The sequence below is a fragment of the Penicillium cataractarum genome (assembly GCF_028827025.1).
Source record: "Penicillium cataractarum strain IBT 29864 chromosome Unknown utg000002l, whole genome shotgun sequence".
Classification (NCBI taxonomy): Eukaryota; Fungi; Ascomycota; class Eurotiomycetes; order Eurotiales; family Aspergillaceae; genus Penicillium; species Penicillium cataractarum.
The window spans coordinates 5,290,427-5,307,508 of record NW_026622738.1 but is presented as its reverse complement, the minus strand read 5'-3'; the positions used below and the strand labels follow the sequence as shown (position 1 = coordinate 5,307,508).

The following is a 17,082-nucleotide window of genomic DNA, read 5'->3' as shown; positions in this document are numbered from 1 at the left end:
TAACCTATTGGTATGGCGTTTTATTTCCAGAGCTGAGCATGGACAACGATAGTAGTAAAAGGCAAACGCGAAGATTGCCTACGATTCTTGGCGCCTTTGAAACACTCGAAGGACGAAAGTGCGTTTGCAGATGACATTCATTCATATAAAATTCTTTTAGTTTAATACAAAGCGTGAGTTGGCCTCTGGATTCCAAGGCCCCGATGGGCTAGACGCTTGCTTCCTGCCTCGAAGTTGTTTGACGTAATCCTTCAATCCTTTGTTAAAATTCATCATACACCAAACCGAGTTGACAAGCGTCGAAATGATCAAAAAAGTTGCAATCGTAGCGAATAAAGTCAGGGAGGTCTTGAAAGAGCTAAGACCGCTATTGTCATTAGAGCGGTACATTTGAATTATGGTTCGGATGATACTCGTCAAAATGGCAACCATGAAGATCTGTGACAATTGTCAGCTAATGTTTCGGGGGATCTTTGGAAGTTGTATGCCCTACCATCATCAAGAAGAGAGATTTAGTTTTCTCTCGTCGACAAAATAGGGCCGACAAAGATAGAGTTATTATGGCAACGGGAACCATGGCCGCATTGATCAAAAATTCCTCATTCTCAAGATCTTGGATGGAAAGTAGGATCTGGAGTTGTGTGCCAAAAATGAAAAACCAATCAAACTTGAGGAGAGCAATGTAGACCTGAGCGGTTAGCATGTGAGATTCGTGTCAGACTAGCAGAGTCTCCTACCTGGTAGACTGTATATCGGCGATTCATTCGCAAATCTGCGCTGATATCTTTGTAGATTGACCAAGAAAATTCCGCACGAAGCCTCCAGGTCACAAATATCATGACAAAAGTACCAAGACCCAAAAATACCGGAACCAAGATGAGTTCAATCTGATATTTACCCAAAATGTTGGTGCTGCGCGTGGTGTCGGCCACCACTTCTGTGACGGTTTTCTTAATTTCTCTCATTTGCAAGATACCATAAGTAAAAAGCCCAAGGTTGCAAATACAGAGACCAGTTAGTTGGAAGGTGTTTTTGCGTCGTAAAGCATCGTATGAGAGCGCAAGCTCGTAGAGAAGTGCGAAAATGTAGAGACCAAGAAATGACCGAATGCGTGTCGTCGCACTGCCCTTCTCAATTTTGTCAAGCTGATTCAACATGCTAACGAATACCCAGCTAATGATAATTATGAGTCTTTGAACACTTCACCATCTGAGAATTGTGCTAGATGACCCACCTTTCGATTCCAACTGTAGCCAGCGTCTCAAGGACCACCGCGATAGCAAACGAACGTGTCCATAACGTGTTTGGAATATAGATGGAGCGACGGCTCTTTTTAGGAGAAGTCACATGTCCTCGGTCATTGCGAACTTGATTCATCGGCGGCGTGAAGTCGTCAAGCTCAATGTATTTCCCATTGTGGGTTGACAGGGCTGACTTGGAGAAGTCGAAAGTGTGGCGGCCTTGTGGGGAGTCCGCCCTGGCCGGAGGGTACACAGTGGCTTTAGCGACTCCAGAATCGCTGGGCTGCATCATTCGTTCTCATGGGTTGCAGCTCCAGGTTTCAGTTGTAGAGACAATATAGGAGTGAGGTTTGGATACAGTAGATATTAGATTGTGAATGTCATTGAAGAGAGTTTATTGTTGGCAACTTCAAAAGGCTGACGAGCCCGAGTACGAATCCAGGCGTAAATAGCTCGGCACCAGGCCCGCTTTTGGGAATTTTAACTCACACAGGTCGATAGTCAACATTTTGTGTGGAGTCTAGAGTGTCAAGATCTGATATTATGGTGGTTTCTAAAAAAAATTTGTGCTTCTAGTCGTATTGGGTGATGGCCCACTAGTGCCTGGATCCACATAGGTGGCCTATCAACTATGGCTGCCTAATCTAACGTGGTCGGTAAGCGAGTGGGCCATGTAAGCGAGCGGGCCACCTAACCGCTTTTTCGCGTCCTACCACGTTCATCTATCTTCTATCCACCACCATGCCTCCAATTCGCGCCGGGTTAAGCCAGGATGCTATGCAACAAGAGGGCCGCATCTTATTAGCTGTACAAGCTATAAACAACAAGGAAATCGGCTCTATTCGGAAGGCTGCAGACCAGTTTCAAGTTCCCCGGAATACGCTCACGCGTCGACTACGCGGTACTACAAACCGTGCTGAATCTCGCGCAAATTCTCATAAATTAACAGAGATCGAAGAGGAACTACTTCAGCAGCGGATACTATCGCTAGATCGACGTGGAGCAGCCCCTACACAAGCTCATGTACGAGAAATGGCTAATTTGCTACTCGCGAAGCGTGGTTCTATCTCTATCCAAACCGTCGGCGAAAAATGGGCATATAACTTTATCCAACGCCATCCGGACCTTAAATCTCGCTTTTCACGACGATACGACTACCAGCGAGCACTACAAGAGGATCCAAAGATTATTCAAGAGTGGTTTAACCTCGTACAAACCACGATTCAGCAATACGGTATCCTCGCGGACGATATCTATAACTTTGACGAGACTGGGTTCGCGATGGGCCTTTGTGCGCATCAAAAAGTGATTACTCGAGCGGAATACTACGGTCGGAGATCGGTTTTACAGCCAGGGAACCGCGAGTGGGTAACCGCAATCGAGTCAATTAACGCTTCGGGGTGGGCACTTCCACCGACGCTTATTTTTAAGGGTAAGCAATATAATCAAGCCTGGTTCAAAGATCTTCCGTACGACTGGCGCTTCGAAGTTAGTACGAACGGGTGGACGTCTAACGAAATAGGCCTTCGCTGGCTTCAAAAGCAATTTATTCCGTCGACAAATAGTCGTACGCGCGGAAGATATCGACTTTTAGTCCTCGACGGACACGGAAGCCATCTAACAGCAGAATTCGACCAAATCTGCGCGGATCACGATATTATACCGATCTGTATGCCAGCACATTCCTCGCATCTTTTACAACCGCTTGATATCGGATGTTTCGCGGTTTTAAAGCGCGCATACGGTGGTTTAGTCGGCCAGAAAATGCGGCTCGGGATTAGCTATATCGACAAGCTTGATTTCCTCACAGCTTATCCACAAGCTCGTACCGACGCATTTAAATCAGAGACGATTCAAAATAGCTTCCGAGCAGCAGGATTAGTACCTTTTAATCCCGAACCAGTGCTATCAAAGCTCAATATTCAACTTCGGACGCCTACGCCGCCCTCAAGCCGCGGTAGTCAAGCAAGCGCTTTTTGCCCCCATACGCCCGCGAACGTGGACGAGCTTTATAAGCAAGCAGCTTCAATTAAAGCTTTCCTAAAACGACGCTCGAAAAGTCCCCCATCGCCGTCGCAGGCCGCGCTAAACCAGCTTATTAAAGGCTGTCAAATCGCGATGCAAAACGGTATCTTTCTCGAGCAAGAAAATAAGCAGCTACGCGAGGAAAATACTACACAGAAGAAAAAGCGTGCTCGTACAACTAGATGGATAGCTCACGATGACGGTCTGAGTGTACGAGAAGCAATGGAGCTCGAGGAAGCTCATAATGCCTTTTTTCAGGCCATACCAGGTCCACGAGTGCCACCAGCGCAGGGTATACCGGCACCGAAGCCGAGGGCCTTACCTAAATGCGGCAATTGCAGTGAAATAGGGCATAAGAAGAATTCTTGTCCAAATAGAGAATAATGAATATAAAGGAGTTGTGGTTGATATATATCGATAAATGTGTAGAAATTCTGGTTGGGTGGCCCGCTCGCTTACATGGCCCACTCGCTTACCGACCACGTTAGCCCCTTTTTAACCCGATCCTTTCTCATTTAAGGAGGATCCATGGTGATTTATCTGGCACGATGTCAACAAAACCGATGTTATAACAGCACTCGGAAGTTGGTGAAGGCTCTGCGGAGTCAGCGCAGTGCCACTGTGCCACTGAACAGGCTCCCAGGGCAAACCTCTGGGGAGGATTTCAGAAGTTCCTCCCCAAGTCGGGCAAGTGAGAAGGCAGATGGAAAGACTGGCTATTTAAATTATTGTTTGACTAGAACTTGACCTGCCACTTGGGGTTTGTTCTTATCCGCTCCCCAAAAATTCGAAATCCTATAGGAATAGGGGCTATTGCCAGGGCAATAAAACCCAAGATACTGTTGCCCCAGCCTAGGCCGACCCTGTCATACAGTTTCAGCGCGAACAGTGGGAAAAGTGCCCCCAAAAGACTTCGCAACACAGTGTTAGCTGCTGTGGCGCTCGCAGCATGTATAGGGAACGCGTCAACCAGGTATGTTTGGATGCACATCAATATCGCGATCATGCCAAACCCGATCACAGCATTTCCAATCTGAGGCACAATCCAGTGAACACGGTACTGGGTGCTCCATCCGTAGATAAAAAGACCAACTGGAAGACAGAGGCATGCCGGAACGATGAGTGTATATCGCAGTCGGTCTTCTGGAAGAATTGCCTCTCCCGAGGCAATTTTTCTCCTGATTCTTTTGTCGCTTTGTGTAGCGGCGAAGGCCAGCCCCAAGAGCATTCCCACTCCGCTTCCTAGGAAAGCTAAGCCTGCAGTACCTGAAGAGAACCCGTACTCTTCCTCAAAGACAAATGTGTAGGTCGTGAAGAGTATGTAAAGCAGACCGTACATGACTGCCACATATGAACACATGAGAAATATGATGGGCGAACAGAGGAGCATCTTCATGGGTCGGATGATGCTTTGTATGAATAACTCCTTCTTTGGTAGATCTGAATGGAGACGCGATCGGTAGGAAGAGTCCCCTGTCTCTTTTCTCAGTTGAGCAGCCTTGCGCTCTAGAAGGACCGGGGTATATGTCTCTTTCAAAGTGAAGAAGCACAGGATAGTGGATGCTCCAGACTATTGTATGGCATTCCACGGTCAGCAGTCGTGCGCAGACGAACGAATCATTTGAGGGTGGCTTCTTACAACTATCGCGATGACCCAAAACACCCACCGCCAGTGTTTTGCTTCAACGAGGAAACCCCCTGCAATGGGGCCAACGATCGGTCCAAATAATGGCCCAAGGGACCAAAGCGACATTGCTACACCTCGTCTTTCCGGAGGCATGAGGTCCGCAATTGTGCCGCTACCGCAGGTAATCGGGGCCACTCCAGCACAGCCAGCCAAGAACCGAAACACAATCAACATTGCCATGCTCTTGGAGACTGCGCAGAGGATCGTGAAAATTAAGAAGAGAACATTGCAAACATGATATACCGGGACCCGACCGATCCATTCGCTAAGAGGTGCGATGACAAGGGGTCCAAATGCGAAACCGAGCACAAACACAGAGATGACGAAGGTTGCAAGTAATGTCGAATCCGTTTTGAAGTCAGTCAGCATTTGAGGAACACCAGGAGCAGACATTGAGGAAGCTAAAGGTCTGGCATGTCTGGTAAGCCGTACTGATATAGCTTGATGTTATAGGGTAACGTACGTGAGAAAAGTAACAAGTGACAAAGAAGCAATGATGGTCCATTTTTTAGAATTTGACCAGTTTCTTGGGTTCGCAGGGTCTTCGTTCTCAGGAACGTTCCACCACACATCGAACTCGGACGTGGTCCCTTCATCGCTCACCGTTGTTGTGGTATTCGAAGTCTTGGGATGACTGTCGATCCCAATGGGGCCGTCCAGACTTTTCTCGGATGCAACGTTTTCCTTGCTCCCAATGTTTGCATCATTGCCATGCGTTTTGTCGGACATGATGAACCCGGGGAAATGAGCTTATTTCAGGTACGGCCGGCGCGCCAACAACACAGTCTCGAGCGGCGGTAATTCAACGCTTCTCCGCAAAGGCAGAGGATTCGAAAAAAAAAAAAAAAAAAAAAAAAACTTGTGCGAGGCTCTAGGAAATCACTTCCTGTAAAATTAATCAGCGTCATGATTCAATCGTGGAGGGTATCAATCTGCCAACCAGTAAAACTGGAGGCGATTGCCAGCATGTGCCAATCTAACCTCGGGTTCGTTTTCGTACTCGGGTACACAATACGAACTTTTGACATGAAATTTCCTAGCCGTAGACAATGGAATTGGATCCTGCATAGAAAGATTACGGCTTTTGATTGAAATGGATCGTGAAAGGTGCTCTCTCTTTTAAATCAATATCGCCCTCTTTATCTCAGCCGAACGACGCCTGTCGATGCTATCCTCTAAACCGTATATACACCCGACAAACACGAATACGAATCCGACTCGGATCTCAGAAATCCGAAGACCTTTTATGCCTATCGACTACGTTAAACTCAGCATGAGCATCCTTTCGGATAAAATAATGCGGAATAATGTCGAGACTTAGTATGGTGGCTGCCATCATGATTTATGCTCTCCTCACGTGCTCTCTCAGAATCCCCATACACTCTGCTAGTTGGGGGTTTTGACGGAGCGAGAAGCGGGGCAAGTTCTGGAATTATGACCCCGTCTTCGATGCCCATCTCGTCGATTTGCAGTGCGTTTCCGGAGCCTTGACTTTATGCAAGTTATGTTTACGCATACACTATATTTGCCATGAGCAAAAGAGTGCCGCTTGAACCTACCTAACGGATTTCGTCCTTATTTCGCTTTAGTGCTTAGACCCTCCCCGCTTTTGCTCACTGAGTACATCTCTAAACGCCCTGATCTTATCAGTGAGCATTGCGTAAACTCTCTAATCTACTATTTGAGTAGATCATCCACTTAGTGATGCTTAGATGAGCGCTCTAATCTACTCACTAAGTATAGCTAGCTAGTAGTACCTTTAAAAACGTAACACGCTATCCGTATCCGCGAATATCCCCCCTCCTATATAGTGCCCCTATAGCCCTACCAAAAAGTACGAGTATTCATAATTTAGCATTCCGTTTTAGTATGGCTTTGACGAGCCGCTGGAGCGCTAACCGATTTCCTAGCGGGACAAGGCGTTTGGCTTGGATTAAGCTGTTCCTTGATCGAGGTTGAGTTTCAAGAAGACTAGACCATCCGGGGCTCATATTTCTTCTTGGAACTGTAATGGACTGGCAAGATATTTAAAGGACTAGTCGGTTCATCTTCCTAAAGAGTAGGTTGCTGAATTGACCTTTCCTGCATATCTGTACTGAATCACGAGTTGAATCTTTCATGCCCGCCGACAAGAATAAGTACCAAAGAGGTTTTCGATAGGAAGTAAGTGGACAAAGTTCAAAATTTATCCCGAGTCGAATCATCCTCCCCGTTGTTTAAGCCGTACGTTAGGTCAAACTATAGATGCAATTCATTTAGACTTTTGAGGCTAGTCTAATTCCCTTCTTTTCACGCGTAATCTTTCGATGACTTTGTCCGGATACCGCGAAAATTCCTACAATGCCCAGAACTGAAATACCAAATGTTTCTCAATCTCTTTATGCATGTACTTTCATTCTACCAGTGTTCAGGATTTTCATGTTTTAGCATGTATGTATATGGAACAACCCCCTCGGTAACTTGAGTTCACCGATTCACAAATAGGAGACAATTAAACTTCCAATCCAAGGGCCACTCATCCCATTCTTGAGCCCTCTTTAGACAAGATACGTAGTCGCGCGTGATAATTGCTATTTTCGCTATTTTTCGTTTTTCCACTTATCCTTTTTATATTCTATGATAGTGTAAACTACTATCTCACTGTTATTTCCAGGAAACTAGGGTGGCAATCACAACCAGTGAAAGCTTCTACTACGTATTCAGATTCAACTTGTAAATTCGGGTAAGACACCTCGATGCCTTTTGCGTAGATATCAAGAGACCCCGCTCCCTCGCGGAGAGCCGAGGAAAGAATTGCATACTTTCCTGTGACGTGGGGGTAGAAAGTTAATCCATCTGCCAGCAACCTTCCATAAATCATCCACGGGGTCGGCATCCCCACATGCTCGGCATGTCCACTTCGCAGTACAACATCACGACAAGAAAAACAATCCATCCGGTTCTAGCGTAAATAAATAGATAGAGTCGTGATGGCTGAATTTGTTAAACTTTTATCTAAAAATCATCATACTGGTAACTGGACAAAATGAGCAATGAGCAACTTCCCGTTCTAGTGGCGGGGGCAGGCCCTGTTGGATGCTTCATAGCATATCGACTGGGAAAGGCAGGAATTCCAGTGCACTTGTTTGAAAAAGAAGCGGCTCTTCCATATTCCCCACGGGCTGTCGGCTACTATGGCGCAACGCAAATCATGTTCCAGGAATGCGGACTTTACGACCTTGTTCGGTCCGAAGGGTTCGTGACTGCTGGACTCTGCTGGCGTGGACCCCCGATCGACGATGGCCAGGGTGGCAAACGACTTGGAGATATGATTGCTGCTCAGCCTCTCTGCGACCCCAGTGATCCAGTCAAGGATTGCCCCTCTGGTCTCCTCAATCTTCGACAATCCGAGCTGACAAAGCTTATCTTGCACGAGGCATTGAAAACTGGCAAGGTCACGATTCAATTCAACAGTGAAGTTGCTAGCATTGAAGAGGGGGAAAACTCGATCAAGATCAGTTTCGAAAATCAAGAGCTCGCCCCTGTCTCAGGTTGTTACCTTGTCGGTGCCGACGGCGGCAAGTCGAAAACGCGCAAACTCATTGGGACACCTTGTCTCGGACATACTTGGCCTGAAAGACTCGTTTCCACAGATGTCATTCTTGGGAACTATGTTGATCCAGTGTTTCATACCTGCTATATCATTGGCACCGAGAACTTCACAATCATGACACCTCTAACTGAGCCTATTGTTGGCGAAAAGAGCCTCTGGAGATGCACAGTGGCAGTCCCCCCGGAGGACCAACGATCAGACGAAGAGCTAGTGCAGAATGCGGTAATCCAGGGCTTTTACGAGCAAGTCATCTCCGGGCCACGGCCCCTTCAGGCCGAGATTTCTGCGAGAGCAGTCTACCGCATTCACCAGCGCATTGTCCCGACTATGCGCAAGAGTCGATGCGTTTTGGCTGGAGATGCAGCACATTTGAATAACGTAAGGTCCATGTGGAACACAATTTCTCGCAGGTTGAATTTTGCTGATTATCATCTAGCCGTATGGAGCTATGGGGTTGAATACTGGTCTCCTGGATGGTGACGCTTTGGCAGAGGCCCTGGTTATGATTCTCAACGAAGGGCGATCAGATGAGCTGCTCACTATCTACTCGGATTCTCGTGTTCAAGTCTTCAAAAACTTTGTTGATCCTACAACGACGGCAAACAAACTTCGTCTCCACCTGCCAAGCGAAACTGCTGCTCAAGACGATTACTACTTGAGATCACTTAACAATGCAACCCAAGAGACACTGGAAAGTAGAGCTCGGCCGTACTTTGAGACATGGAGAACAGATATGAGAGCATTAGCAAAAGAGACTGGGCTATAATTTTTCGTTTTGTCAGACTACGAAACGACACCCAGGCAAAGTGGAGATCCCGGTTTAGCAGTCGGGCCTCCCCACATTGCGCTCTTCTGTATATAGTCAACTTGTACGCACCTACAGGGAAATAGTTTTCAAATATTCATCTAAATTCTCAAAATGAGCTCAATTGACCACCCACTTCTTGGCCGGATTCAGGGCAACCAAACCAATGATGTGATTGAATTCCTAGGTATTCCATATGCGAACGTCGCACATCGGTTTGCTCCGCCCGTGCCGATCAGCCACCAGGAGAGAAGCCCGGAAGCCATCTTTGATGCTACTTCATATGGGTATGAGTTCGATTTTAATTAAGTTGCCACTGGATTCTTTTGGCTAATACCATCTGGCTGTAGACCAAGTGTCGAGGGAAAAGACGGGTGTGAGATGGACTTCGCCCTGATCCAACACACACTTCCACGGACGCATTTTGCTCAGTCAGGCACCGAGAGTTTAAATCTCAACATGACGATCCCTCGGATGACCAAACCATCCGAACCATTACCTGTTCTTGTTTTTCTGCACGGTGGCGGGTTCGAGGTTGGGTCCTCCTCATGGCCGCAAAACCGATTGAATAGATTGGTCTCCCTTGCATGCGAACTAGGTCTCCCTGTTCTTGGAGTTAGCATCAAGTACGTCAATTCTGAGTGTGAATGAATGTTTCACTAATTCTCTTAGTTACCGTGTCGGCCCTGCTGGATTTTTGACCTCTATGGAAATGCGCGACGCTGGACTCACTTCAAATAATGGCCTTCGGGACCAGCGCGTCGCTTTGAAATGGGTCCAGCATCATATCAGAGGATTTGGAGGTGATCCAGATAACGTCACGTTAGTTGGACACAGTGCAGGAGGTGGTATGTAACGCTAATTCTCTACATGATCATTCACTGACTTAGCGCAAATCGGACACAGTATCCGCTGCCCTGCACCTCTCAAGTGAAGAGCCCTTGTTTAAGCGAGTTGCATGTCTCAGTGGCCATTTCCTAGCGAAGAAGCCCCTTCCATCTGAAGTCCATGAGCATATCTACAATGAATGCCTTCGGATTCTAAATTTGGAAACATTGTCAGCTAGCGAGCGCGTATCCCGTCTTTTGGAGCTGGGTGCGGATGATTTGGAAAATATTTCGCGCTTTCCATCGAGTCCAATTGTCGACGGCGAAATTTGTTCCGAGATGCCTTCCGTGCACGCCATATCGAATACAATTCCAACATCGCTACACCGAGGCTGGTGCCAAGACTTGTTTATTGGAAGCTGCCACTTTGATGTAAGGAATTAGATATTGCATTCCAATCTTTTCAGCGGATTCTCACCTTTTTCGAATAGGGATCGATTTTGGCAGGCGCCCTCGAACACCGGAAAGCGGGTATAGGGATGTCATTTGCTGGGCACTTAGCTAGCGGACTCACGCAAGCCCCCGGGCTGGCTGATAAAATTCTCTCCACATATGGTATCAATGTCGACAATCAGAACGACGATGGGGATTTATATGGCATTCTGAAACTGGCAAATGACCTCTTCTTCTATGTTCCAACTATCTATATGGCCGAAGCTTGGAAGTCCGGTTCTGCATATCTGTATAGATTCAATTCGCCAAATCCGTGGGAAGGCCAGTGGCAAGGTGAAGCTGCACATATTACTGATCTAACAATGCTCTTGCACAACTTTGATGAATTTTTGACTGAAGAGCAGCAGGGACCGGGACGTGAATTTTCCCACGATCTGCTGACTTTTGTGTCTGCAAAAGCGCCGTGGAAGGCGTTCGATGGCCAAGAATCGTCTGCTAGAGAGTACGGCAGCTTGATCAGTGACCAGAGAGGTTCCATTTGGGAAATATTGAAGGGAATTGACCCTGATCAACTTACGGGGTTGCTGGAAGGGTTCTTGGCGAGCGGATGAATCTGTAAGGCACATGCATCGCGCTGGTCAGTCATGTTACACTATTGATTGCATAAAGAATATTACTGCTATTTTTCAGGACAATATCTGTATTTTCTTTTTATTTACATGATGCTAATCAACTCCCGGCAATCTTTGGAGGGTGCTGACGAAGTTTCTACCGACTTGTGTAGGGGAAGGTGAAAGTACCTCAATGGCCAGCCTTAGTAGAGAGGATGTACGAGTCATATCTCTTCGTGGCCCTTCAACTCTGGGGTCGAGACTTGATGGTTTCCATGCTGCATACCATAGAGTCAGGGCTGCAAAGAAAACACAGTAGCTAAAATGAGGGCCACCTTCTGTCCATAAAGTGACCGTTTCATCATGTTTCTTCAACTTGCAAGCCAGGTGAATAATTTGCTTGGCGTGCCAAATGGCGTTTCGTCGGTTTACTTCCGATGCGAAAGCATTCTCCGATGAAACCCTGTCGGCACTCGTGGTAGAGCTAGTGCTGGGCGAATTACCGCCCTCTCGGCGAGCAATATCTTGTATCTTGGTCATGCTGACGTGAAGATTGAGGCAGATCAGGTGGAACAGTATCCTTGTTGACGTTGACGCTTGGTCGCTGCTCATCAAGAACCAATTGTTCAAAGCCGACTCCAACACCTCTCCACGGCGAACAATTTCCACAGCTGGCTTATCCACAGTACTGATGGAGTTTACTGCAGCCCATGGCAAAAGCAGTGATAGGCAACAGAGACTCCACATTGATGTGATTTCGGGATTATTTGACATGTGTTCGAAGCGGGGCGAGATAGCATTGCGCGTCATTATCCGCCGTAATTGAGCGAGAAGAACGTCGTCGGTGGGACCCCCTATTCCTCTTGGCGAAGGAGGTGTTGCTGTAACTTCAGACAGAATTGGTAACACTGGGCTGAATGTGGCTGCACCATGGAGAATTGTAACGCGGTAGCATTCCAAGATACATATCCCTTCTATCGTTCTGGTAGCCAAAGTTTGTCGTCAGTTTTTGTTATTACCGATTCCATCCATGATGAAGTAGGATATTTACCGCATCCGCTGTGTGTCCCATTCACGGCATGAGGTGGACCACAAATTATATGTACCAATAACCTGTCGTACAAATGAATATTGGAGCATTGTGCTGGATCAAAAAGGGCCCCAATACTTACCTGGATCATCTCCCAGTGATATACCTCAGCGATTTCGTGGTATCTACTTTTACCGCTCAGGTATCCAAATAACTCAAGAAGCATATACTGGGTCCCTAGCCGTCAGCCATGTTCTTGGATCACACGATTTGGTTGTTGTCAGAACTTGCTTACTGTCTGGACAATTGCCAATTGATCGTCGTTTGGTGACGGTATCCTGTGGTGTACCTTCAAAAATCAGCCATGCACGATCCCATTCGATTAATCAGCAATACATACTTTTGACAAGAGCTCGATACGCGCATGGCTATAGAGAGATTCTGCAAGCTTCATGGACCCTGCCGTTGTACAGTGCAATGCCCCAATGGATCCCATTGCCGCCCACAGTTCAACGGGGGTTATTTCTGTGACAGTAAAGTCCTCAAAGCATCGGAAGGTTGGGACCACGTGAGCTCGAAAGAGATTCAAGAATACTTGCAGAATTAGAGGATCGTACTGGACCTTTTGCTTTTGACCCAAGCGATGCAACCAGTTCTCGTACTCAATCCTAGCCGTGGGAGACTCGGGTCGTGATATGTCTGTTGGAGATGAAAAAGCGTGTAGCTTAGTGAAGGCATCTTCTATTCGAGAGGAATGTGACCCTAAGAATCCTTGGGCCGGATTTGAAGTGGGTAAGAGTTCCAATGAAGGGAATGGCGGTAGTTGATCGAGGATTCTGAAATCAAACGATGGCACAGTCGCCATGAAGTCAAATTCCAACAGTCCTGGAGTCAATTGTTCCATAAAAGATTCCTCTCTAAATGGAAATTCGGTGGCAGAAGGCAAAGAGAAAGGTTCCTGCGGAGACTCGTAATTTTCTGGATGCCAAGCCGTGGTATCTGGGGGAAGCTGAGAGACCGGCTCTAGAAGAGAATCTCTATGTTCTGATAGATTATCCTCAGCCTGGTCACTGCCTGTACGTAGGAAGGTACAATCGGCGCCTTCACGAAGACATCGCTCACAGGGATGGTCCGCCCAGTTGCATTTTACTTTGCGTTTATGACAGTTGTCGCACGCCGCTTGGATCCTCTTTTTATTGCTCGTCAAGAGTGATACTTGGTCGGGATGCTGTGTTTTCAAGTGCCTTTTATACACATCTTGGCGACCAAATTCCTTTTGGCATACCTCACAGGCAAATGGTTTCGTCTTGGTGTCTAGCTAGGGTCAGAGTTTGTACCAACAGCACACTGGGGTAGGGAAACCCTACGCGTATGAACATGCCGTTCGAGATGTTCTTGTCGGGAGAAGACACGGGCACAATAGGGGCATTCTATCTGTGATGGTCGAGACTCACGGGCTCGTTTCATCACGAGGAGCGGTTGGGGGGAGGTTGAATGCCAGGAAGTTTCTCGGATTGTGGGGATCTCCATCATAAATGGCTTTGGCCATCACCGCCTTCCACCTACTCCGTTGGAGGTCCCCTTTCCGAGATTATTTTACAGAGTCCAGCAGCGATCAGAAGCAGACATGGCAGCAGCGATAGCGTATCCGATACTGCTTTAATACACCTTATCCTTTACTAATCATTCATGGATCGCTGTGCAGAATAGGCAGTCGACACTTTGACCAAGTTGCCCCATTCCAACGGTTCTGTACCCCACAAAAGGCGATCGGCAAGATTGTGGAGATTTCGGGCAAGGGTTTTCGACATTCGACATTTACCCCATTCATGCAGAATTGACAACCGTAATGGCCAGTCAAGGTACGCAAGCATAATCTCTCCTCCCACTAAGATAATCATTGGCTAGTCTTGTATTCACTACTCCCCAGCAGAGTACCATCCTCGTTCGTCGGATGCGGCCCGAGCAGGAGAAGCGCTACCCGATGATTTCGTGCACTCGTTCAAACAATCATTGGTTGCCGACTATAAAGATTTTATTGCCTCGTCGGACTTCGTGCCCTTCATAATTCCGACTGCTTCTCAATCAGCGACGGACGCGTCTGCTCAGAACATTCGAGCTTCGGGAGAGCTTCTAGGGGTGAATATTGACGCAGAAAGCGGCCTAGGTCAACATGATGAAAGTGTTATTACTTTGGCCCAAAGGGTTCCGGGAATAGGATCGATGGGTGTCAGTGACCTGAATTATCCGCTATCCCTGTTTGATAGTTTCCCAGATCCTCCGCCAGCGACCATTGTCGAAGATCTCACCCGGACATTTGAGGTCGCTTTCTTGGGGAAGGTCCCCTTCCTATCAAGTCTCACCAACTTGGATAGTTCCATTCTCGCAGGACTAACTGGGAGTACTCCAGTGGCCCCCTATCTTGCCTTTGGAAGGGCGCTAATTGGAACACTCGTCTCGAGGAATGAGGATTGTCAGAGATGGGCATCGAATCTCTACAAAACGACTTTAAAACTGTTTGTTGGTTCGGTCGAGCTTGATAATAGGACATCGAGGAACATATATTGGTATGAAGCAGTAAGTCTCACCAGGAAGGTTGCACGGAGGTGCGGGTTGAGCGGACTGAGAATTAACAATGAGATCGCAGGGCATATTATTAGTGATTTATGGAACCCTAGGTTCAGATTATGCCCTTTGGGAAACAACAAATATGGTCAATGGGTACTTTTTGGCGGTATTTACATCTATGATTCCAAATCCATGTATAATATCTGACACATGACCAGCCATACAGGCGTCGAGGCTTTTTACAGATTGGAAATGCTCGTGGGTCTCTCGACAACCAAGATCTCAGTTTGTATATCATCCTTTTCCGTCAACGGCTCGGTGGTAGGTCAGCTAATGGCTCACAGACTTACTTCTTTCTACTTTCTCATTGATGTATTCCGCTCGATTCATTTGAACACTCCGCCATCATTCAACCCCAGAGACCTGTCTTTCCCTCTCATGACAACATCTGCTGGTAGATTTGAAGATCTCTATGCACAGATCATCTTGAATCACAGGGTCCTGCCCCCGGAGCTGACCCCAGACGAATATTTATTGGCCATTTTGTGCATCCTCTCTGAAATTGTTCATTTATTGCGCTTTCTTGGTGTATTCACAGATGAATCACTTCATAACACAGTGAAAGCCTTTAATGATCGAGGCAAGAATTGGTGAGGGCGGCTCAAACCTTTCCTAGTTGTACAGAATGATCGCTGATACAGAGTTACTACAAGCATAAACGAGCCTTATCTTCCTTCTTCCGCCAATCGCGAGTATCTACATCAAACTGAGGCTCTGATGTCATCGCTTGATGTATGGTACCGATCTGTGAACTATCGCCAGTCTGAAAGTTCCAGCAGGGAATGCAGTTCATCCGATAGAAGAGCCCAAATTAGTTCGGATTATAGCACACCCAAAGTGCACAGGAATGTTCTTTCTATAGCATTCTTTTGTCGCATACTGCTTGAGATTGGCCCGCAAGCGTTGCATCTACCACAAATTGCCGGATACCATGAGCTAGCACCAGACAGAAATGACCTGCGCTCTGGACCCGCTGAGGAGGCTCATTTTCCGGGAATCCACATGAGCGATATTGCCGTTGAAAATGCATGGAACATTCTAGAGGTCTTGAATGATGAGGGATCCGAGTCGAATCTCAGCGAACCAAATTCTGAAAATGCCAATGAACACCACATGATCCCATTGTGGCTTCCCCTGGTCGTTTTCTACGCTGGTATTACTGTATGGGCACGCATGCAGGAAGACCAAGACCGGGGAGTGCTCGGTATTCAAAGCTCGCCCCTGGCACGCCGCCAGTTATTGAAACCCTTTCATAATGAACTCAGGAGTCTAGGCAGGCAGTACAAAAGTGCCTCCCGCATGGCAGATGTGATCAAGAGTTTGTATCCGTGATCATAAGAGAATGGACTGGAATTCCAATCGACAGAAATGGGACAGATATACGCATATGTTTCAAACGGACAAAAATTCACAATTACTGGCCATACGCTCCAGCATACCATCCATTATCATCCTGCCCTTCCACCACAATTTTGCGAACCTTAATGAGCCACAACCCCTCGTCTGTCTGCTCAAAGACATCCTGCCAGTATCCCCAGTGATCGATGGTGGACGACCCGGTCATCGCGAAGAAGAGAGCCCGTGTATTTGCTTCTCTGTCGCTGGTGAACTCAATATCCACGCTTGTAAGGTGGTGGCGAATGAAAGCTGGTGGTTTGCCTTGCACAACAGTCCCCATTTCTCGTGGAGGAACTCCACTTCCATTGGGAAGGCGGAACACGCCATCGGGGTGGAAAAGGTTGGCCATTTGTGAGAAGGGTGCATTCTCACGGGCCATTATGCAGTACTTGTTGAGAATGCGTTCGATCTCCGTGATAGCGATGGTTCGCTCGATGGAACCGGGCCTGTTCAGGTCAATCATGGTAACGATTTTCGAAGAGGCAGATGTGCTATGTCAAAAAAAAACTTTTTTATAATGGTGACCGAAAAGGCGTAGGAAGCCAACCAAAGATAAAGGGAGCATTCAGCTGGGCCACGAGGTGGGGAGCCGAGCAGGATTTGTGGGGTAGCGTTCGCTCGGGTCATTCATGCTCGGCGTTCAAAACCAGGAAATAACCGACCCCTTATTATCTATGGGTGAGCAAGAGGATATCTCCTTTTGAATAGTATATTCTGCTTCACATAATTGTAGGTCAACCAACGTCCAAGTCAATCCTACGGAACAGCGGTCTTTCATTCATCTT

The 17,082-nt window shown here is 47.2% G+C and overlaps 6 protein-coding genes across 6 annotated transcripts; 3 read left to right on the top strand and 3 right to left on the bottom strand.

Annotated features, from left to right (window-relative positions):
* Positions 1-156: 156 nt before the first annotated feature.
* Positions 157-1,530, bottom strand: N7496_003956 (uncharacterized protein; the record flags this gene model as incomplete). Its single annotated transcript, XM_056696887.1, has 4 exons — positions 157-438; positions 494-688; positions 738-1,173; positions 1,235-1,530. The coding sequence occupies 4 exons, from the start codon at positions 1,528-1,530 to the stop codon at positions 157-159; spliced, it is 1,209 nt and encodes a 402-aa protein (XP_056559099.1).
* Positions 1,531-4,002: 2,472 nt separating this feature from the next.
* On the bottom strand, positions 4,003-5,682 carry N7496_003955 (MFS transporter; the record flags this gene model as incomplete). Its single annotated transcript, XM_056696886.1, has 3 exons — positions 4,003-4,836; positions 4,906-5,362; positions 5,417-5,682. The coding sequence occupies 3 exons, from the start codon at positions 5,680-5,682 to the stop codon at positions 4,003-4,005; spliced, it is 1,557 nt and encodes a 518-aa protein (XP_056559098.1).
* A 2,296-nt stretch (positions 5,683-7,978) lies between these two features.
* On the top strand, positions 7,979-9,311 carry N7496_003954 (FAD-dependent oxidoreductase; the record flags this gene model as incomplete). The annotated part of the gene is made up of 2 exons (XM_056696885.1): positions 7,979-8,923; positions 8,982-9,311. 2 exons carry the CDS (start codon positions 7,979-7,981, stop codon positions 9,309-9,311), a joined length of 1,275 nt encoding a protein of 424 aa, XP_056559097.1.
* Positions 9,312-9,464: 153 nt separating this feature from the next.
* Positions 9,465-11,241, top strand: N7496_003953 (uncharacterized protein; the record flags this gene model as incomplete). The annotated part of the gene is made up of 5 exons (XM_056696884.1): positions 9,465-9,637; positions 9,701-9,976; positions 10,023-10,198; positions 10,257-10,609; positions 10,669-11,241. The coding sequence occupies 5 exons, from the start codon at positions 9,465-9,467 to the stop codon at positions 11,239-11,241; spliced, it is 1,551 nt and encodes a 516-aa protein (XP_056559096.1).
* Positions 11,242-14,120: 2,879 nt separating this feature from the next.
* On the top strand, positions 14,121-16,231 carry N7496_003952 (uncharacterized protein; the record flags this gene model as incomplete). Its single annotated transcript, XM_056696883.1, has 5 exons — positions 14,121-14,133; positions 14,202-14,848; positions 14,919-15,005; positions 15,058-15,160; positions 15,762-16,231. 5 exons carry the CDS (start codon positions 14,121-14,123, stop codon positions 16,229-16,231), a joined length of 1,320 nt encoding a protein of 439 aa, XP_056559095.1.
* An 82-nt stretch (positions 16,232-16,313) lies between these two features.
* On the bottom strand, positions 16,314-16,760 carry N7496_003951 (uncharacterized protein; the record flags this gene model as incomplete). Its single annotated transcript, XM_056696882.1, has 1 exon — positions 16,314-16,760. One exon carries the CDS (start codon positions 16,758-16,760, stop codon positions 16,314-16,316), a length of 447 nt encoding a protein of 148 aa, XP_056559094.1.
* Between the last annotated feature and the right edge of the window lie 322 nt (positions 16,761-17,082).